Raw genomic sequence first — 23,872 nt, forward strand, 5'->3', positions numbered from 1 at the left:
AGAAAAGGGTGTCAGCCTCCAGGGTAATACCAATGCATGTCTGCTAAATACTGAATCTGTGCATGTCTTTCTCATTTTATTATTGAAGCTTGAATTTGTCATGCTTTATTGTATAAATTTTTTATTTATTTTTTAATTACTTGTCAAATTGTATGTTGTAAATGTAACTTTGTAAAAGTTACTGTATGTTTTGTATTTATTATTTATAAATATAAATGGTTTGTTCCACTTTATTCTGTTATAATTATGGTTTGTGAGTTTATGGTTCCTAAACTCTTGAGAACTGTAAGCATTTTATTGCATTCAAAAGTCATGTATGGTGCATTTTTCCCTTGTAGAGACATATTACGATTCAGAGTGGTGAAACATTACCTTAGCTGCTACAGTGCAAAAACTTTTGCAGCAATTACCCCTGCCCTTTTTGCGTGGCCAGTGTGTTTAAGCTGAGTTGTTAAAATTGCATCTTCAAAGCCACTCCAACAAGGCAGTTGTCCATGAATATCTTGAGCTGTTTGTTAATATATATATATATATATATATATATATATATATATATATATATATATATATATATATATATATATAGTCACAGTATATTGTAGCATAATATTTTACTAATATATCAATTTATTTGTTTTAGACTTCACGATTCACAGATGTGGATTGGGCTGTAGAGCTATAGGCTCCATTATCACAGTCTGTGCTACAGTTTTAAGGAGAAGTGATTCTGCCAGCTAAGCATGACCACAGCAGTTGTCAGAGACACACCATCACCAACCAGCTCAGCAGTGACCACACCAGGTGTGAACAACACACCATCACCAACTAGCTCAGCTGTGACCACACCAGCGGTCAGAGACACACCATCACCAACCAGCTCAGCAGTGACCACACCAGTGGTCAGAGACATACCATCACCAACCAGCACAGCAGTGACCACACCAACAGTCAGAGACACACCATCACCAACCAGTGCAACAGTGACTGCTACAACAATTTTATCAGCCACTATTGTTTTGTCAGGCAGGGTTTGTCTGAGGCCTGTCATCAAACAAAGATGCCCAATTTGCAATACCCTTGTCAATACAAAAAAGACAGCAAACACCAATACAAAACAATAATGCCACATTCCACCTTACAAGCCAGTGTATTGACAAGACAAATGGCATATTTACTGTTCTTAAAGCTACAAAAGGAGTAGCCTCTTATCATACCAGTGCAAGCATAACAGATCAGTAAGCTACTGCACATTCTCTGCTGAACCAGTCTCCCTGAAAGAAAAGGTTTTAACAGAGATGGTAAGATCGAAGTTGTTTAGTGATGAAATCTTGTGTATTCACCAAAAGGTCTGGGACTAAACAATATGGTATGTTACATTCTTCAGAACAAGAAGATACCTGCTGTTATACCAGATGATGTACATGTATCATTACCAAACAAAGATTACCCAAGCAACCTTTGTCCAGATGAAACTACCTGTCAGACTTATCCAGGTGTTGTCCCTCTAAGAGATCCTATCCTAAATTACAAAGAGGGCTTAAATATTCATTAACTGGTACATTATTGAAGGTATGATATGTTATCTAAATGTGTGTGCTATTCAACTGTATTGTCCTCTGATATATTACTTGCTTAAATTTTAGATGTTGCCACCTACTGTAAGCAGTGTCCGCTGTGTGGATTGTATTACCATTACCAAGAATGGAAAGACTGCTTACATAAATTCAATGACCACTTAATCCTTGACATACACTTAAGCCTAACTTTATAGGCTTATGTAATATTTATATATATATGTATATATATATATATATATATATATATATATATATATATATATATATATATGTCATATCTCTGTACACCTTGTCATTTTTTCATTTGCACGGAGCTAGTCTCAACTTTCTGTACCTGTCTATATATATTTGTATATATATATATATATACACACACACACATATATATATATATATATGTATATATATATATATATATATATATATATATATATATATATATATATATATATATATATACTGTAGGAATCGAGACTATCAAATTAAGGAAACTAACTGTCTCTACAACCACACAGAGGAGAAAGACATTCCTTCACACCCAACAGACCTAAGATGGCTCCGGCCTGTCTAGGCTAAACGACAGGTCGTTAAACATTAAGGGATGATAACGGTCATCGGAACGCAGAAAACCCCAAAAAAAGTGTAAATTACCCCTCCGTGGAACTGACCTCGAATTGACCACCCTTAACAGATGCCTTTTGTTTGGATTAGGGAACTGGTTGAGATTTATCACACTACACCTTACTCAGCTTCAGGTGACCTTTGTTCCCAACTGAACCAGTAAAAGGACTCCAGGCCTAAGACTCCTCCACTTTTAAGAATGCCCTTTTCTTTCTCTGTATCTGCCTTATTTTATTTCAATATAATCGTTGAGTTTGTGTTAAATCTGTATGGGGAACATGCATTCCCACAACCTGTATTAAACCAGAGGGCAAGAGTTAACTTACACTTCAGCCATGGCGACTTCTCACATGGTGGGAAGTCCAGTGTTACCTCCAAATCACGTACTCTAACCAGCATTATATTAGAACCCCACTATTAATGGAATTGTATAATATTAAGTCTGTTTCTTTCTGTAAACACGCCATTATACCCAGTAGCTAATGGCCATGTCTAATGTATGTCATGTGTGGTATCTGCATGCTTGTCTTCATGTGCTGAAGCTGTTGATGATTTGCAATTCTCAGTACCTCATATCATATATTTATTATAAACATTAAAGGTAAATAAGACCACATTACACGAACATTAAGAAGGGGGCAACCCGGGAGGGGTCGCTTGCGAATTAGCTGGAGGGCCAGCCAAGCCACTCTCCAATCATCTCCAAACCGGCCTGCGGTTGGTTGAAGACCTCAAGAGGCCGGCTCATCTAAACTAACATAAAAACCGCATGCCCAAGCAAGTTAAAAAAAACACAGAGAAACACAGAAACACAGAACGCCTCGACCAAGAAAAGAACCGAGCCGGAGCTGGAGCTGAAGCTGGAACCCGAACAGAGCTGGAACAGCAAGAGAACCTGCCTCAGAAGGTCCCAAGACTGGCAACCTCGAACTTCGCCTGAATCAACTTTTCTCCCAGCCGTTCAGACTCCATCCTCTCTCTCCGGCGACGATCCATAACTCCTCTAACATCCTCCAACTCCGATCCGACTAGAACCTGCTGACCAACACCAACTCCATCCACTCACCACCTAAGCAAAGCAAGTATTGATACCTCCCAACTTCATTTAAGCTGGTGCAGTAAACCTAAAACCCTTTTTCATCGACTAATGCTGATATAGAATGATGGCTCACTCAGGTCAGGGTCTAGTCATGTATAATTTTAGTCTAGTCATATAAAAAATTGTCATGCATATGCTTCAGAACTCAACTCTCTGGTTATTATCACTGGTTCTTCTCATGTCACATCCCCACATGTATGAATGTGTATGTCTGTGTGCGTGTTGATTGTGTGTAGTAAGTTAGGATGTGTGTGTGTTGTTTGTGTGTGTAGTAGTTTAGGATATGTGTGTGTTGGTCGTGTGTAGTAGTTAGGGTATGTGTGTAGTAGTTAGGATATGTGTGTGGTAGTCTAGCCTGTGTCTGTAGTAGCTTAGTATAATAAAGTCTCGTCTATGTTCAAGGTGATGTTGTGCTGTGATTTTCTGCTCACCATCTGAGTTCCTAGAGTGCCCGATCCGTAGTACCGTGCTCTATAAAGGTTGTCCTCAAGGGAAGTTATTACTGTCGACGGCCGCGATTGTAATGACTTGCCAGAGTGAATAAGACGCCTCGTCAAACTTATTTTGATAAAATTCCCTAAGATAATCAATATTACTGTTTACATTAATGATCTTTACGTCATAATAATTATAAGACCAAACTAAGTCAACATCTAATGAGCTAAAATTTCTTATATAATGGTGGAGAAAACTTCAGCTTAATTTAAATGAGCTAAATTTCCCTACAATACACACACACATATATACAGTTAGGTCCAGAAGTATTTGGACAATGACAGAGTTTTTGTGATTTTGCCTTTATACACGACACCTTTATACATAATGGATTTGAAATAAAACAATCAAGATGTGATCAAAGTGTAGACTTTCAGCTTTATTTTAAGAGGTGCCACAAAAATATGGCATTTACCATTTAGGAATTACAGTCATTTTCAACAAAGTACCTCCATTTTCAGGGGCTCAAAGGTATTTGGACAAAGTGACATAATTGTAAATATAACCATAATTTTAATACTTGGATGAAAATACTTTGCAGTCAATGACTGCCTGAAGTCTGGAGCACATGTTCTCAAAACTCAAATTTTCCTCCCTGGAGATGCTTTGCCAGGCCTTCACTGCAGCCACTTTCAGTTGCTGCTTGTTTGTGGGTCTTTCTGCCTTCAGTCTTGTCTTCAGTAAGTCAAAAGCATGCTCTATTGGGTTGAGATCAGACGACTGCCTTGGCCATTGAAGAATATTCCATTTCTTTGCCTTCAAAAAGTCTTGAGTTGCTTTCGCAGTATGTTTAGGGTCATTATCCACCTGCACTGTGAAGCAGCGTCCTATCAGTTTTGTTTTCTCTTGTTTTCTCTGCTCGCATTTGGCTGAATTCATTTTGCTACTTCACATCATCAGTAAACACCAGTTAGCCTGTTCCATTGGCAGCCATACATGCCATAACACTGCCTCCACCATGTTTGATACATGATGTGGTATACTTTGGATCATGAGCTGTTCCGTTCTTTCACCAATCCTTTCCTTTCCCTTCATTCTGGTACAAGTTAATCTTGATTTCATCACTCCAGAGAATCTTATTCCAGAACATGGGAGGCTTTTTTTCTTTTATGTTTTCTGGCAAAGTCTAATCTGGCTTTCCTGTTCTTGAATGTTACCTGTGGTTTGCACCTTGTTGTAAACCCTCTGTATTTACATTCATGAAGGTGTCTCTTGATTGTAGATTTTGACCATGATACGCCTACCTTCTCCAGAGTATTCTTGACTTCTGTTGATGTTGTGAAGGGGTTTTTCTTCACCAAGGAAAGGATTCTGCGATCATCCACTTCAGTTGTCTTCCGTGGTCTTCCAGGCCTTTCGATGTTGTTGGGCTCACCAGTGCTTTCTTTCTTTTTAAGAATGTACCCAACTGTTGATTTGGCAACACCTAAGGTTTTTGCTGTCTCTCTTACAGATTTATGTTGTTTTTTTCAGCCTAATGATGGCCTCCTTCACTTGCATTGAGATCTCCTTGGACTTCATATTGGTAGCTCCAGTCAAACAGCTGCCAAATGCCAACTCAATACCTGATATCAACTTCAGACCTTTTATCTGCTTCATTTGTCTTGAAGTAAAGAGGGTATGGACTGCACCTGGTCAATTAACTTCTTGTCAGTCAATTGTCCAAATACCTTTGAACCCCCTGAAAATGGACATTTCTTTATAAAGAAATGTCAACATGTCAATTTCTGATCTTGTTTTCCCTTTTGGCTGAAATAACCTAAATGAGACGTTTCTTGTAGTCATCTACCAGTTTCCGACATCAACTGGAAGAAAGTTTCCCCCACTACTCAATGCAGAATTCTTTCAGCTGTGTGATATTTGAGGGGTTTCTTGCATGCCCAGTCCATTTCAAATCACCCCACAGGATCTCAATAGGATTTAGATCTGGTCTTTGACTTGGCCATTCCAGAACTCCCCATTTTTTACTTTTCTGCCAGTCCTTGGTAGAGTTACTGGTATGTTTTGGGTCACTGTCATGTTGCAAGGTCCAGTTCTGCTTCAGCTTCAATTTTTTGACAGATGGTCTCACATGTTCCTCAAGAACCTTCTGATACAGTGTAGAATTCATAGTGGATTCTATGATGGTGAGCTGGCATTTGACATCAACTGCAGCAAGAGCTTGCTGTAGATCCCGTGATCATATTTTAGAGTTTTTGCAGACTTCTTTAAGCATCTTGCGGTCTGCTGTTGGGGTGAATTTGCAGGCCGGCCTGACCTGGCCATGTTGGCAATTGTTTTAAATGTTCTCCACTTGTACTTGATTTTCCGGACAGCAGATTACAAATTCTTTTGAGATCTTTTTATATTTTGAGCTGATTAAGCATCAACAATCTTCTTTCTGAAGGCCTCAGAGAGCTCTTTGGATCTCACCATAGTGATACCTCTCACTTCAACAATTAAGAGCAAACCAAACTAAATGTCTGAGGTTTAAATAAGGCAAGCCTCCTTCAAAATGCTCTGTAACGATGTTCTATTAATTTGCACCTGTTGTGATACACCTGTAGGTAATTTTAGCCATTTTAAGTACAAATAAATGTGGAGGTGTCCTTACTCTTTCCTCACAAGAAATTGGATTTTTTTAAAATTACATTACATACACACTTTGAGGCCCTTACAGAACATGTAACAGAGTATTCATGTAGTACCTGTGGTGGCTATCCTCCAGTGGTGATAATGGATCCACACAAAAAAAGTGCTTTCCAGTTTACAGGTATGTGAATTGTAATCATGTTCACTTGTTTAAATCTTTTTTGACATGTTGTTATTGTCATAGTCGAATATGCAAGTTATTTTTTTTCAGTAATTGACACAGAAGAACCTCCAGAGAACTGTCAAGGGGAGGTCAATTTGGAAATTGGGAGGCATTGTCCAAAGAGATGATACAGGATTTGTTGCAAGTATGTACATACATATAGTGTTTAATACACTATATTGCAAAGAAAGCAAAAGAATGCAACAGCTGATTATTTTTTAATGCTGCTTTTTTAGGTGCTAGACATAATCCATTTGCAGTTCCACCTACTTAACGCTCCTTGATTTGGCAAGAAAACACGTTTTTAAAACACAGAGTTTGCGAAACTTCATGCTGCAAAGTCTGCATCAGAGATCTCAGAAATTACAGTTACAATGGAGAGGCTCAAGGAAGAACTAAATAAAAAGGTTTGGTTTGTTATTACCAAACATTTGTTAAAATCATTAGTAGGTTATGCAAAGAATGTGGTTTGGACTCCACCAGATCTCGCAATGACCTCCTCCTCAGATTGTCTAATGAAATGCAATCCAGGCAGACATATGGCAAAATCTTTGAAAAAATCTGGGGTGCCTCCTTAATTTCTAATACTTTTTTGCTTGATATTACCAATATATAATATTTGATATTGTGGTCAATATATTGTTAATACATAAACTTTGAAACCCTTTTTGAAATGTTATGTATTTGTTATTACTGAATGTTACTTTCTAAAGTGCTGAATCTTTTGTCTTTTTCTGTCCTGGGGAATGATCGTGTGCCTGTGTGGAATAGTTTACAGTCTGAAATGCAAACTTCGAGCTGAGAGCCCTCAAGATTTTGCTGACTTACTGTTATCATGGAAACCTACGCCTAACGTCATAATTTATGACTTTGCACAGGGTCTCAAAACACGCATTAGTCTAAGGGCATCCATTTGTCCATATGAAGGACGCTTAGCAGAACCCACTGAAGCGAACTTAGAACTGGCCAAATCTGGAAAGCTGAAAGTGTCTTTGCCTTGGCAGGATGAAAAAAGGAGAGTGACAGATCCTGACACCCAGTGATGGGTTCTTCTAATCATCATGTATTGTCTGTCCGTTTTCATGAGGGCAATACCAAAGACAGTAGAGATGTTTGAGGGAGCTCACCATAGTGCCTCAGCTAGCTGGCAAAGTAAATAGCCAGGTCGCAGAGCAACTGTTCTCAAAGATGAGGAAAAACAACTACTTTTTGAACGTCTCTACCATCAACATATCTGTTTCAAATGAGGACCATAATTCACCACTATAATGAAAACAAGAACAACAAAGTGATGACTAGATTAAGGAAGACTTTTGGATCTAAGCTAGTGATGAATGTGCATGGACAAGCTGTGCTAGATAAATTGAAATATATGAAATAAACACTTTTTAAAAAATTAGTGGAAAGACATGGGCCACCAACCATAATGTGTGGGTGTGTGGGTGTGTGTTTAAGGAACTATGAGTTTTAGCTCTAACTCTAGATTTGTTTGGAACCAGTCTCCACAGATGTTGAGATGGAGGACACGAACCTGACATCTACAATGGTAGACCAGTAGTAAGTCTTTATATATCCTGTATTAAGTATTAAGCCTTTACATATCCTGATTCAAGTTATTTTAATAACTTATCCAAATGTTTCCATTACAGCAGAAATTGAAATGGTGTGTCACATCAAAGAAAAACCCCTTCACAACATCAACAGAAGTCAAGAATACTCTGGAGAAGTAGGCGTATCATTGTCAAAATCTACAATCAAGAGACGCCTTCATGAATGCAAATACAGAGGGTTTACAACAAGGTGCAAACCACTGGTAACATTCAAGAACAGGAAAGCCAGATTAGACTTTGCCAGAAAACATCTAAAAAAACCCTCCCATGTTCTGGAATAAGATTCTTTGGAGTGATGAAATCAAGATTAACTTGTACCAGAATGATGGGAAGAGAAAAGTTGGTGAAAGAAAGGAACAGCTCATGATCCAAAGTATACCACATCATGTGTCAAATGTTATGGCATGGGCATGTATGGCTGCCAATGGAACGGGCTCACTGGTGTTTATTGATGATGTGACTGCTGACAGAAGTAACAAGATGAATTCTGAAGTGTATAGGGCTACACTCTCTGCTCACATTCAGCCAAATGCTACAAAACCGATAGGACACCGTTTCACATTGCAGGTGGATAATGACTCTAAACATAGTGCGAAAGCAACTCAAGACTTTTCAAAGGCAAAGAAATGGAATATTCTTCAATGGCCAAGTCAGTCGCCTGATCTCAACCCAATAGAGCATGCTTTTGACTTACTGAAGACAAGACTGAAGGCAGAAAGACCCACAAACAAGTAGCAACTGAAAGTGGCTGCAGTGAAGGCCTGGCGAAGGGCCAACCAAATAAGCAATACTTTTTACAGCATTCGTTAATCTTGGTTAATGTTAATGTCAACATTTGTTAATATATTTTTAAAATTAAAAGGTTTTATATCTTGTCATTACCTCATGCAATACCATCTAAAAAAGAACTATTGTGTTTATGTCCATTAACATTAAACAAGATTAATAAATGTTTTAAAATATTGCTCATTGTACATCTTGATACCTTATGCATGTATGAATTGAAAAGTGACCTTATTGAAAAGTATTTTCGTTAAATATTGTTGATATCAATCCAACCAAATAGCTTGTATTATATACAATAAAAGAAAATTACACACCAATACTGTAGGTTGCGTGACTCTATTAAGACAATATAGGCTCTGTCCTCACATCCGCCCGGTGACTACTGGCCTGGTGCTGCTGTCCTGAAACTATGGTACTGTGGGTCTGCAGCTTGATATTATTGATTGACACAGACAGGTGCTGTAAGAATTTTTATTGTCCAGCAGGTATCACTGTAGTGCTTAGTGTCAAGTGCTTCGAAGCTCTGAGTAATTTCAATGTGCTCATTCAATGCTTTCAATGTGTCACTGACTCAAAAGTGCTGTTCTGCCAAACACTAGCGATTAGCAAACAGAAGACAGACAGAATCTTAAAACCAAAGAGCAATTGCGAAGTCAGGTCAAAACCAGAATATCAAACATAGTGACTCGGTATGAAAGGAGCAAACTCACTGAACAATACTTCGCACTGACTGTGGGTTTTGTGAGTGTTCATATAGTAGTGAGTGGTGCTTGAGTCCAGATGTGTGTGATCAGTAGATGGGTGATTGTGAACGTGACAGTGAATGTGCATGCTGCGAGTTGGAGTCTGAGGTGGCCATGTCTGTAGGCGATGACGCAAGTTGAGAACTGGAGTTCATGGTGGCCATATTTATAGGCTGTGAGGCAGTTTGGGAAATGCAGTTTGATGCTGGTTCTTGCATAGACATGACAGTTATGTAAAAATAAAAACATTTGCTGGTTATGAATTGATATGTATGAGGTTCAGCTTACTATAAAACCAAGCTGCACTGTTAATGATATTGTACTCAAATATGTTGGGCTTAAAAACACACACAAGTATTTTCAAAAAGTAAAAAATGAGAGATCATGACCTTTAGAGGGAATGTTATTCCTTACAATAATATGGCAAGTCTTATCTTTGATTTATTTTTCATTTGTAGCAATTTTTTTGGATTGAGGGAAAATTGTGTGTAGCCCAAGTGAGCAGGGCATGTCTTGTTGTGTAATAAATAGTTATTTGATGGTTTGCCCCATTGGTTGACATCTCTCATCCTGAATTGATCTATTACATTGTGCATGTTGTGCCAGAAACTTCAAATGTATTTGTGCTGTCATGCGGTACTTTGTTTTTTAGCTTTGTTTACGGGGCTACAAGCATGGCATAATTCCAAGTGGTTGTGCTATGCAAAGGCAAGTAAAGTGAAGTTTTTTTTTTGCCATGTGGGGAAACAAGACTTGTAGCTACCTGTGAATCATCCAACGTTTTTAGCACTGCAGTGTGAAGAAACTTTAATGTTGAATTTAGCAACCACCAACACATGGACCTGTTCAAGTCTCACCAAGGCTTGATTAGTAAACAAATAAATTAAAACAGGGCACTTTCTTTTTTGGGATACAAATGCCTATAAAATGTTTTGCAGTGGCACTGAGCTGAGTAGAATGAGATGAGAATATTTATTGATGTCTGATCAAAGAAAGCGCTGCTGTTCAACTTCTTGAGTCTTAGCTTTTTTAACTTTTAGTATGAAAAAAATGTGATTCTGTCATGTGTAAATCTGTCATGTGTAAATCTCTCTCTCTCTCTCTCTCTCTCTCTCTCTCTCTCACACACACACACACACACACACAATGCTTCTTTGTGTATGAGTTTTGCTGTACTCACCACTATAGCGGATGATCCTCTCAGTGGAATCTCCTTCTCCGAAGCGGGTGATGGGGGTGAGGCGCACCTGGTAAGCCTCAGGTTTAACAAGCTCAGTCAGGTTGTAGGTAATGAGCTCACCTTTCTGAATGGTACCTTCCATGGGAATCTCCTGCTCCCACCATCTCTGTTGTCCTGTCTGAGGAAGAAATTTTTTTTTTTAAGGTTACTTTCAAGAAGATTCATTTTTATGTTTCTATATTACTGTGATACACTTGGATCAGTATTGTACCCAGTAACTTCTAGTAACTTGATGTAGATGATATATTTGGCTATGGACACAACTTAATAACTTTTAATAACAGGTGTAAAAGAGAAAGCCTTGAAGCTTTGTTTTTGTACGTAGAACAAATTACAACCTGATTCCACAGATACAATGGTATTTTATTTTTAAACCTACTTGAGCCTGCCCCCTGCCATGACCCACTATGACATCAAAAGAAGACATATAGACATATGCTGCAAGAAGGATGGGGTTGAGATTTTACACACACACACACACACACACACACACACTTGTGCATCTCACTTCTTAGGAAACTGGTGTAGGTGTACATTAAACTATTGCTGTAAATGGAACCTGTTCTGTGACACCCATGAATAAAAACTCTCCAAAAACAACTGTAAATTGGCTTTTACTCTGCTGTGAATGTTATGCATTCACCACTTTTTGTCCTGTTTTCTCATTTAGGCCTTTGAATCTCTCTGTTAACCTGATATCCTTGATCCTGTACCTGATTTTTGGACGTTTAAAATAAAAATCAAAGTTGTATCCAAGTCTCCATGTTTCTGCAAATACTTAAAAATTAAATTAATCAATTATTAAATATGAAGTCATATTGAAATCTAACTTCTATAGTGTCTTAACTAAAACAGATGAGCTGCAGCTTTTCCCCCTCTGTAAAACCCTGTATATATGCACACACCAGTTGGGGCACAACACAATGATGTACTGCACCTAATTTTCTCATTCCCTTGCATTACTACGTTGGGGTCATGACTTAATTATCTTGTGCCCTGAACTTAATGATCTTGTTCCCATTTCTTATTAAGCTCCCATGCTTTAATAAGTCATGGCCAAGCAGTGAACTGTTCGATTTATTTAAAGGGAGTGTGCTCACTGGAAAAGGTGCGCATAATCAGAAGTCCAGTGATCAGGAAAGGTGACCTACCACTGGCCTCTGATCAGGGTTGTGTGTCCTTGCTTGTGTTGCTTGACCTTAGTACAGCTTATAACACTAGTGATTATACTATTCTCCTTGAAAGACTAGAAAAAATGGAGTTACAGAAATGGCCCTCTCCTTACTCAGGTCTTATTTGACTGCTAGCTATCAGTTTGTAGATGTAAATGGTGACTATTCTATGAGTACTAAGGTAAAGGTTTGTATTCCACCCACAGCTTTTTTCTCTATATATGCTATCTCTGGGTAAAATTATTCTTAAACATAGTATTAGCTTCCACTGTTATGCAGATGACACATACCAACTTAATAAAGCTGAGCAATGTGTAAAGGACATTAGACATTGGATGCTTATTAACTTATGACAAGACAGAAGTACTTGTACTAGGACCACCTGCAGCTAGAAGTAAGCTTTCTGATTACATAGTGACTAGTTTGTGTCATAGTCTCGATGGCCTTTCTATTTCATCATGTGCAGCAGTAAAAGGCCTTGGTGTGATCATTGACTCCAGTCTTTCATTTGAAGCTTATATAGATAATATTAATAGGACAGCCTTCTTTCATCTCAGAAATATTGCTAAGATAAGAAACATAATGTCAGTACACAAGGCAGAAAAGTTAGTTCATGCTTTTGTTTCCTCTACGTTGGATCATTGTTACTCCCGAGATACATTCTTGTCTGACTGTTCCAGTAGGTGCATAAACATTCTACAGTTAGTACAGAACGCAACTGCAAGAATCCTTACTAGAAACAGAAGATTTGACCACATCACCCCTATCTGATCCACACTGCATTGGCTCCCACTCAAATTTTGCACTGATTATAAAATACTACTATTGACCTATAAAGCACTGAATGGTCTCGTGCCACAGTACCTGAGCAAACTTTTGGTCTTTTATGATCTGCCACGCCTACTTCGATCAAAAGCTGCAGGCTATTTGTTGGTATGTTGAATAGTGCATGCTACAGCAGTGGGTAGAGCTTTCTCTTACAACAGCCTTCCAATTAGTATTTGTGGCTCAGACACAGTCTCAGTGTTTAAGTCTAGGCCGAAAACATATTTGTTTAGTCAAGCCTTTTGTGAAAATTTTTTATCTTGGTTAAAGGAGCAGATCTGGAGGATTTACGGGCATAGAGTGCTGTGGTGAACTGGGATGTTTGGATGTTTGGATGAAGCTCACATGTTCACTCAGGTTTGTTGATGATGTTGTTGGCTATATCAACTTCTGTGTTGAAAACACTGTGCCCTCCAAAACGGTACGGTGTTTTGCTAACAACAAGCTGTGGATTACCCCTGACATCAAAGCTCTCCTGAAGGAGAAGAAGAGAGCTTTCAGGTCAGGGGACAAGGAGGAACTCAGGGCTGTACAAAAGGAGCTGAGAAAGAAGATCAGGGAGGGCAAGGCCAACTACAAGAGGAAGCTGGAGGAGCAGCTGAAGCAGCAAAACATCAGTGGGGTGTGGAGGAGCCTAAAGACCATCTCAGGCTTCAAAGCACCCCACTCCCAGGTTGTGGGGGACCTGCAGTGGGTCAATGACTTGAACCATCACTTCAACCGGTTCGACCAGTCACCCACTACTCCCCCCATGCAGCTGCACCACACCTCGTCAACGGGACAATGCCCCCCTCACCGAGCCCCTCACACCTCTGGCTCACTCCACACCACCCCCTCACAGCCCCATGGACTCATTCACCCACTCAGCCCACCCCTGTCTTTCACACCTGGCCAGGTGAGGAAAGAGCTGAGGAGGATCAAAGCAAGGAAGGCAGCTGAACCTGACGGTATCAGCTACAGGCTCCTGAAATCCTGCGCAGAGGAACTGTGTGGGATTATGGGGCAAGTCTTCAACATGAGCCTCAAGCTGAGGGTGGTACCACAGCTATGGAAGACCTCCTGTGTGGTACCAGTGCCCAAAACACCGCACGCTAGAGACCTCAGCAGCTTTAGGCCAGTGGCTCTCACATCACATCTGATGAAGACACTGGAGAGACTGGTCCTGGGCCACCTCTGCTCTGAGGTGAGCTCAGCGATGGACCTGCTGCAGTTCACCTACCGACCCGGGATCGGAGTGGAGGACGCTGTGATCTTCCTGCTGCACCGTGCTCTAACTCACCTGGAGAAGCCCGGCAGCCCTGTGAGGATTTTATTCTTTGACTTCTCCAGCGCATTCAACACAATTCAGCCATTGCTTTTGAGGGACAAGCTGGAGTGGGCTGGAGTGGACTCACATCTGGCGGAGTGGGTCCTGGACTATCTCACAAATAGGCCCCAGTTTGTGAGAGCTAGGGACTGCGTATCTGACACCCTGACCTGCAGTGTGGGTGTTCCCCATGGCACGGTGCTCATGCCCTTCCTTTTCACCCTCTACACTGCAGACTTCAGGTACAACACAGACAGCTGTGTCCTGCTCAAGTTCTCTGACGACTCAGCAATCGTTGGCCTGATCAGTGACGACGATGACGCAGAGTACAGAAGACTGATGCAGGACTTCGTGGACTGGTGTCGGCCAAATCACCTCCTCATCAATGCGGGAAAGACCAAGGAGATGGTGGTGGATTTCCGCAGACACCAGTCTGCCCCCTCACTGGTGAAGATCCAGGGAATGGACATTGAGAGAGTGGACTCTTATAGGTACCTGGGTGTTCACCTAAACCACAAACTAGACTGGACTCACAACACAGACGCACTGTACAGGAAGGGTCAGAGCAGGCTCTACCTCCTGAGGAGACTGCGGTCCTTTGGTGTGCAGGGGGCGCTCCTAAAGACTTTTTATGACTCTGTGGTGACATCAGCCATCCTGTATGGTGTGGTCTGTTGGAGCAGCAGCATCACTGAGAGGGAGAGGAAAAAGCTGGACAAGGTCATCAAGAGGTCCAGCTCTGTCCTGGGCTGTCCTCCGGACTCAGTGCGGGAGGTTGGTGACAGACGGGTCCTGACAAAACTGACATCTATGCTGGACCACGAGTCCCACCCCCTGCGGGACGTCCTGTCAGCTTTGAAGAGCAGCTTCAGTGACAGACTGCTCCACCCTCAGTGTGTAAAGAAGAGATTTTGTCGGTCTTTCCTTCCTGCTGCTGTAAGACTTTATAATGAACACTGCTGATTTATTTATTTATAAACTCTCATTGCAGTATTTACACTCACATTTATGTGCAATATCAGTTTGCAATATTTTAATGTGCAATACCATCACACTACTGGCAAGCTACACTATTCTCAACCAACCTGTACTTATGTGTATACACCCCTCTTCTTTTTTGTTTTGTGTTAGGATATTTGCTTTAGCACTATTTAAGCCATTATACTCTTTCTGTACTGTACCCCTGCTGTTGCTAAATGCAATTTCCCCCCTGCGGGACAAATAAAGGAATATCTTACTCTTACTTACTTTACTTACTCTTATGTTGGAGTGGCTGGCGACTTTGCGTCTCAGGGTGCCCTCATGTCTCTCCCTATTAGTTATGCTGTTATAGCTAGTACTGCCGGAGTCCCTGCTTGCACACTGCATACAATGTACATTTTCTTTAACCATTATGTGACAAGAGCATACCTAATAATCTGTGCTCTCTCTCTCTCTTACCTTATCCCCTCTCTGCTGACCTACATATGCTACTCCTGAGATATCAGTGTTCCTGACCCCCTCTGCTCCTCGGACCTGCCTGATCCATCCTGATGCCCTACTTCTGGTTGGAGATCTCATCAGTTGGAAATCACTCACTGCTGCTGAAGATGGTCCCACATGGACAGCTTGAAGATCATTGAGATCGTAACATTTAAAAAGCCTGAAGATGGCTTTGGACCACAATTCATATGAACAGTTATGCTATGATGGCTTAGGACTACAATTGCTATGATAGTTTTAAGACTACAATTGCCACGAACAGTTTTGCACTCAAGTCTCCATCAGTGAACAGTGGATAAGTTCAACAAACAGACTTCATGTGAAAACTGTAATGAATTTCCTGGTTATACAATTGCACTATTTGACCATGTAGTATACAGTTATAGATGGGATTTATTTATAATTGCACTATCAAGTGTCACCCAGATGAGGATGGGTTCCCTTTTGAGTCAGGTTTCTTCCTCATATCATCTCAGGGAGTTTTTCCCTTGTCACTGTTGCCTCTGGCTTGCTCATTAGGGTTAATTCACATCCTGAATGCATTTATTTCAGTAAAGCTGCTTTGTGACAATGTCCATTGTTAAAAGCGGTATACAAATAAAATTGAACTGAATTGAAAATAATTTAAATGACTTTTTTTTTATAGTACAAGGGACCATATCTTAGGATGAATTTGCTGAAATGCGATATGATTGGACATGAATTTCTCATATGAAGGAAAAACAACCACACAAACCAACAAAGAGAGAAATAATTCTCTGTGAATAACAGTTATGGAATTACAAAAGATACAGAGCAGGCAAAATAAACATTTTAGTTTATAGTAAACATGTGTGAAGCAACAAATTGACCTTTTGACCAAGTGGTGGACTAAGCTACTTCTTGGGATCAAGTGAAAGCCAAGTTAAAATATAAGGCAGGAACAATTACTTCATCCAACTCAAAAGACCCTACTCTGGGTTTAAATGGATTGTGGTTAATGCCTGCTATACCACCATAGCAGATGGGAAGCCATATTTAATTAAAACCCAACACAGTTAGTATTTTTCCATCATGTATTTCTCCAAGGACTCTGAGTGAAGAAACAGCTTGTCAGTAAAGAAGCTATAATAGCTGTGTTATCACAAACTGACTGACTGCAGCTTTTTTAGACCCCTTCCAAGAAGGCTATACATCTTGCACTATAATTTTCTTTTTTTTTTCACTAGGAAACTTTCATATCATTTAATGTCACATTAAAGATTAGTGTACTAAATGTGTCTGATGTTAACAAATAATCTTTTTAATGAAATAACAGAAGATCTTTTTGAATAAAAAAAATTGATTTCGAAAAAAACTAATCTAAATGAGTCTAAATAAGTTATTTTTTTCATTTCACAGGGTTATTCAAATACTCATTAGTGGAATTGTGAACATAAGCTTGGCTTATAATGTTACCATGAAACAATTAGGCAAGCTGTAAATACACAGGGCTGGCAATAGAGCGTTGGTGTAACAGATGCTGATCATGGCAACAAAAAATTTTCCCAGCAGATTTTGCTGTGTAGCGTAGTTTACATTGCCTCGAAAGGATATTGTCGACATCATCGAAGTCAATTAAAAGATGAGCAAGTTGGGAAAGTTGGGAAAAGAAAAAAGAAAACAAAAAACAAAAAGAGAGTTGCGGCAACAACAGTCAACAAGATTTCTATCTTGAGATCCAATTATTCTTTATTGCTACTGTGCAATGTCTAATTCCATGTCTGCAGATCATACAGAAAAAAAGGCAACGGTAGGTCAGAAAAAAGAAAGAAAATTCTCTCTCTCTCACACACACACACACAAACGCAAAACTCTTATAAAACAAAAAATTTGCGTGTTCATGCAATAACTTTTCAAAGTGCACTCACTTAAGGCATTATCATTATCACCAAGATACTAAAATAAAATAAAATAAAAAAAAAACTCATTTATCCCCAACTGTCCAAGATGACAAAATTTCCATATGCCAAGAGAATCACTGGTAATACTCCCTACATTGTGGAATGCAAGTCAAGAATGTTTTATATGAATAGAAATATTGGAATAAATACGGAAATATAATAAAAATGGGAATACAACCCAGCTGAAACAAGATGGCTTTAGATCCAATGTTACTAATAAGCTGTAAATACATTTGCTTACTCTTATGGCTCATGGACCAACATTTTGCAAAGACAGCAGTCAAATAATAAAATCCTTGAGCACAAGCCTCCAGCTCCATTCAAGTGCAGGGCACATGAATAGGGGATAAACAATCAAATAAAGAATTGAATGATTATGATAGGTGATTAGACAAATCTTTGGCATGCTTAAATAAAAGCTAACGAAAGAGGTTCCAGTGACAACTTATAAACATTAATACTTATTAAAAATGAGTGGTATTGTCTTCACCAACTCTAGGCTGGTGGACACAGCAGTGCTTAGTACCTTTACTAATAATAATGCTCATAATATCATAAAAGGAGACAAAGTATTTGACAAAATATATGATCTTTACTCTGCCTAAAATGACTCTGCATAGTTCAGTGTGATGGGGCAGGTCTTGGCTCCTTTAGTCCCTTGGGCCAAAAGAACATATTATGATCAAATATCTATCATATCTGTATATAATGTCTTTCCAAAAATTTTGGAAAACATACATACATTTTTTATGTACATATATATGTATATGTATATAGCCTTTAAGAATGCCTTTGACAAAAGAAGAATGTATTGAAATCATTCTCATGGCTGGATCAGGAAGCTGTTGCAAGGGTGCGATGGACTTTAACGGGACATATGGCAAGCAAATCACACATGACACTGTGGCCAAACTTAAATTGACTGGAAGTGTTGCGGACCAACCGAGAAGTGGACATCTATGAACATCCACTGACAAAGGCATAACTGACATGGTGCTGGCATACAGTGTATGTATTGAGAGTTTTGGGACACCCTGTATATACGCCGATCAGCCATAACATTAACAGGTGAAGTGAATAACATTGATTGTCTCATTACAGTGGCAGCTGTCAAGGGGTTGGATATATTAGACAGCAAATGAACAGTCAGTTCTCGAAGTTGATGTGTTGGAAGCAGGAAAAAGGAGCATGTGTAAGGATCTGAGCGACTTTGACAAGGGCCAAATTGTGATGGCTAGCTGACTTGGTCAGAGCACTGATTAATGATTAACTGTGTGTAGAACCCTGGTGTGTGAGGAAGACTTGGAAGACAGGTGGAATCTTAACTGAGCTCTGGGCTCACGTTTATTCAGTCCGCGCTTTTCAGTGCACTTTCAAAACTCAACAGAAAACAAAATTCGTGGCCTTCGTTCGCGGTTCAAGTTCACATTTCTAGGCACGTGTGCGTGTGTCTTGCAAGTTCTGCCAAGTGGTCTTGCACTCTCTCTCTCTCTCTCCCTCTCTCTCTCAGGTTACGGGAAACAACTGAAAACACAAAAAGACACAAATAAGTAGACTGCTGGTAATAAGACACAGGTGAGAATCATCATATGTTACTTGCCAGTTCGACCTGCCTCCTCTCCGTCCACAGCTGATGCTTGACCACGCCCCTGCCACCACATACCCACACCACCTGACTCAGGCCGGCAAGCCATCCGGCCTGCAGCTGACTCAGCTTGAGAGGTAATCTGCCATCACCATCTGTGCCATCAGATGTAACCTGGCACAGTTGGCGGGTAATCTGCAATAACCTTTGAAAAAGTCACAAACCTCTGATAATAGCCAGCCAGACCCCCTTTTTGGTCTTGGGTCTCAGGCAGGCCACAATCGCTGTGGTCTTCCACCTGCCCAACTGCACACTTCTTTGGGTTTGCTGTGAGGTCCACCCATTTCAAAGATCTCAGGACAGTTCTCAGATGTTGTAAATGCCACTGCCAATCATAATTGTAAATGATTGTCATCTAAGTAATTTGCGGCATATGATTTGTGCAGGCAGAAGATTCTGTCCATGAGACTTTGAATGGTCACTGAGGCTCCAAATGGAAGGGTGAGAGATTGGTGTAACCCAAACAGAGTGGAACAGGCCATTTTTTGTGAGATATTGGAGTCAAGGGAATCTGACAATACCCCTTGGTCAAATCCAGTGTCGAATAAAAGCATCTAACTGATCGAGCAGTTCATCAATGCACGGCATCGGATGTGCATCAAAATTTAGACACCACGTTGACTTTTCTAAAGTCCACACAAAAACGGACCAACCCAGACCAAGACCACAGGGCTGCACCAGTCACAGTGGGACTCCTTGTTTACTCCTATGTCAAGCATAGCCTTGAGTTCATCCTGAGCCACCTTTTTTTGTGTTCAGGCTACCGGTATGGGTGGCTGTGAACAACCACACCTGGAGGAGTTTCAATGTGGTGTTCTATGAGGTTGGTGCAACTGGGTAGAGGAAAAAACACATAGGAAAATTCCTCTTGTACCCTGGCAACCTGTGCTGTCTGAGACAGTGAGAGGCGGTCTCCACAGGGGGCTGGGGTGTATTGGGCTGCATTTTATAGGCTTACCTCTAGTCCCAGCTCCTCTCTCTCCACTCCTCCTCTATCAGTTTGCCTAAACTCATAGTCGACTTCTCCGATTCACCCTGTGACCTCAAAGATAACATGGAAGAGTGTCTCCGCAACACTGTGTGCTGAGATGTTGTGCAGAGGGATGGCTTCCAGATATCGCATTGCATAATCTACAAGGACTAACACAAAGCGATATTCTTGAATGCACCTTTCTAATGGCCAGATAAGGTCCATGCCAATTCTTTCGAAGGGGACCTTGATTATGGGTAATGGGTGCAATGGCACTTTTGGGATTCTTTAGTCTGAGCGTCCTGCATCACTCTACATAACCTATCCTTAATAACTGAAAAACACGTGTGGGATAGCACAATGTTAGGCTGAATTGGCTGACCATCAAATACTCTCACTTGGTCAATGGCGTTCCTTAGGCTCTCGTCGCATGACCAAGGGAAAATCCCCAAGGGGAATCACTGCCAAGGGTGGAGGGGCGGAGCTCACCCCACCCTCCATCCCCCGATGCAGAGCTGATGTCGATGGCCCCGGCACTGCCTCCCCACCAATGATGGGCACATTCCACATCGTGCCTCGCTACTGCAGGACCCATCCACAAATATTTCCCTTACTAATGCCTGAAACCATGGCCAATTTGGCCCAAGAATTAGTGGATGGGTGAGGCGAGGACTAACTTCCACCCGCACTTCCATACGCACTGACACATGGCATGTTCCTACTTGATCAGAGGCCTGCGGCATTACAGGGATCTGGATCAGGAAGGTTCTACCTGTGTAGAGAGAGGAAGTTAGAGGAGACATCAGAGGCGAAGGCGCAGGGAGTAGAAACAAGGAAGGAAACTGGGTTCAGGAGTCTGGTTGGAAACGCCTTGTTGATGAGAGAGGTCAACGAAGAATGGCCAGACTGGTTCCAGCTGACAGAAAGGCTATAGTACAACTGTTGTGAGCAGAAAAGCATCTCAGAATGCACAACACGCTGAATCTTGATGTGGACGGGCTACAACTGGACAGTTGAAGACTGGAAAAATGTAGCCTGGTCTGATGAATCTTGATTTCTGCTGAGTCACACAGATGGTATGGTCAGAATTTGGAACCAGCAGCATGAATGTGTGGGGAATGTTTTCTTGGCACACTTTGGGGCCGTCAATACCAATCATCTCTTGAATGCTACAGCCTGTTTGAATATTGTTGCTGGCCATGTGGATCCCTTCATAGCCACAATTTATCTTCTAATGGCTACTTCCAGAATGATAATGCACCATGTCACAAATTAAGTCATCTCAAAGTTTTATGAACATGACAATGAGTTTAATGTTCTTCAGTGGTCTTCCCAGTCACCGGATCTGAATCCAATAGGACATTTTTGGTATGTGGGAGAATGGGAGATTCGCAGCATGAAAGTACACCTGAAAAATCTGCAGGAATTTTTCAACATTTTTCCAACATCTTGTGGAATTCATGCCATGAAGATTTGGGCTGTTTTGAGAGAAAAGGGAGGCCCTATGCAGTATAGTGTTCCTAATAAAGTACTCAGTGACTATAGTTCCACTGTATATATTCACTTCAAATTTACACACAAGTCTTTTAACCTTGTACTTACAAATGCAAAAAAAAAAAAAAAAAAAGAGAATGTTTCCTCATTTCATTGCTTGCTGTGTGCAACTGGTGATGCACACAGATGTCATTAATATTATGCCCATCACTATTGAAGTGTCTTGGCTGCAGCAAAGTGTCCCTGGAAATGAGAAATCCTTCATTCTGATGGTAGGAAGGTGAAGAGTGGCCAGCCTCATCTTGGTTTCATGAAGTATAGCTGATTACATCTCTTAAAGGAAAGACAATAAACAAATCCTGCAGTGATGCATTAGGAGTCATGGGCAATAAAAAATTATAATTTATGTCCTGTGATTTTAGTAGCTGTGTTAATCATTTTGCATATGGAACATCTAGAATATTTGCATGCAAGAGTGCCACAGATTCTATTAACGTGTTCATTTAATTCACTCCTGACAAGCAAGTCTTTGAAGTTTTTGTCCAACTGTAGGAAATGAGTGGAGGAAAAAAAAAGGGAAGCCACCTCAGGATTATCCTGGAGCATTTTAAGGTTAAGGTTAAGGTTTTAAGTAGACATTGTCACTGTTTTAATAAAGGGATGATAAGTGAGAAACAAATGAATTCTCTCTGTCCTAGCAGTGGAATGTGTTGTTCTTTCAATTGTGTTAACACAGGCCATGGTATGATCTATGATTCTTAGGAAATTCACAGTTAGAAAATAAAAATAATTGCACATTTCCTCACTTTCTGGAAAAATTATTTGTTCTCACTGCAGATGTGTTTTATGTCTCATTATGGTTGAAAAGGGGTGTGGGATATGAAGAGTTTTACTGAAAATTGGAATGAGAATGTCATTTTGTGATGGATAGTGGTTTTCAAAGTGGAATGTGTTGTCTTCAAAGATATATTTAAAAATGTAATGCACTTACAATTAGATATTTCTAAAAATGTAAAGTGCAATACTCCATGTTTATTCCAGTGCTGGGTGAAATGTGGAGAAGGGCAAAATTAAAAAGTTGGAGTCCCTCAACTGTGCAGTTAGCAATGCCAAAGAAGAAATAGTGTGGGTATATGTCCAGTAAACTGTTCAAAAGAACTTTTGCTCAACAAATCCAATGAAGGTGATTGCATAGGACAGTTCCATTTTAGTGCCCAAACTAATGCCTCTTACTTGGGAGTAAAACTTGGAAATTAAACTGGAGCAGTTAGCACAAGCTCTGATAACCTTAAGAAAATTTCAGTGAGTGAGTACTTTTCCAGTCACACAAAAATGTTTTAGGGTTCTCAATCCATCCTGTTTAGTGATGACTGCATACAGGCTTTTGATGTCCATAGAAAAAAGTAAAGGATTGTTTTGCTGTGACTGTTCTTTGAAGCATTCAAAGATTTGTAAGCAATTTTAAACTGACAAATGTCGGCAATGACTGAACAATGGGCTAGAAAATTTCATCTATAAACTGGAATATAATTTCTGTGGGACAAGAACAAGCTGAAACAATGGGATGTCCAGGATTGTTTTCCTTGTGTATTTTGGGGGAGAATATGGCTGCAGCATGGATTATCCACCATTAGGTTCTGGCAGAATTAGGGAGATGTCCTGCTGAAATGGTAATATTGATAATAGACTGAATGGAGGATTGTAGCTGGGGAGTGAGGTCATTGTCAATCCGCACATAGAAGCTGGTATCTGAACGTTGTGTCACTGCTTCCTAGAATTAAGGGTCTTTTCTCCAGACAGTAACTGCCCGACCTTTATCTGCTGGCTTGATCACAGTGTTATTCCTTTTGTTGAAATCTTTCATGGTTGTGTATTGTTCTTTGGGTAAACTGAGACTTTTGGTGAATTTTTAAAATTTATTCATGGTGAAAGAGAAATTGCCACAGGTATTTATGAAACAATCCAATAGGTGTAATTCTCCCATTGGAGGTGTCCACAGTGATTTGGCAAAATTATATTTATATTTATTATTATATAAACGTGTCACAGACAACAGTATTAAACAACATTTGAATGGCAAATGGTTTGATA

The 23,872-nt window shown here is 40.2% G+C and overlaps 1 protein-coding gene across 14 annotated transcripts in view; it reads right to left on the bottom strand.

Annotated features, from left to right (window-relative positions):
* The window catches only part of mdga2a (MAM domain containing glycosylphosphatidylinositol anchor 2a), a 308,605-nt gene that overhangs the window by 53,554 nt on the left and 231,179 nt on the right, over nt 1–23,872 (bottom strand). For all 14 annotated transcript variants that reach the window (XM_053237458.1, XM_053237457.1, XM_053237455.1 and 11 more), the window contains one exon: nt 10,906–11,083. In XM_053237458.1, coding sequence (XP_053093433.1) covers nt 10,906–11,083 — 178 coding nt within the window. The remainder of the gene's footprint in view (nt 1–10,905; nt 11,084–23,872) is intronic.

The sequence above is a fragment of the Pangasianodon hypophthalmus genome, chromosome 10, assembly GCF_027358585.1.
Source record: "Pangasianodon hypophthalmus isolate fPanHyp1 chromosome 10, fPanHyp1.pri, whole genome shotgun sequence".
Taxonomy (NCBI): domain Eukaryota; kingdom Metazoa; phylum Chordata; class Actinopteri; order Siluriformes; family Pangasiidae; genus Pangasianodon; species Pangasianodon hypophthalmus.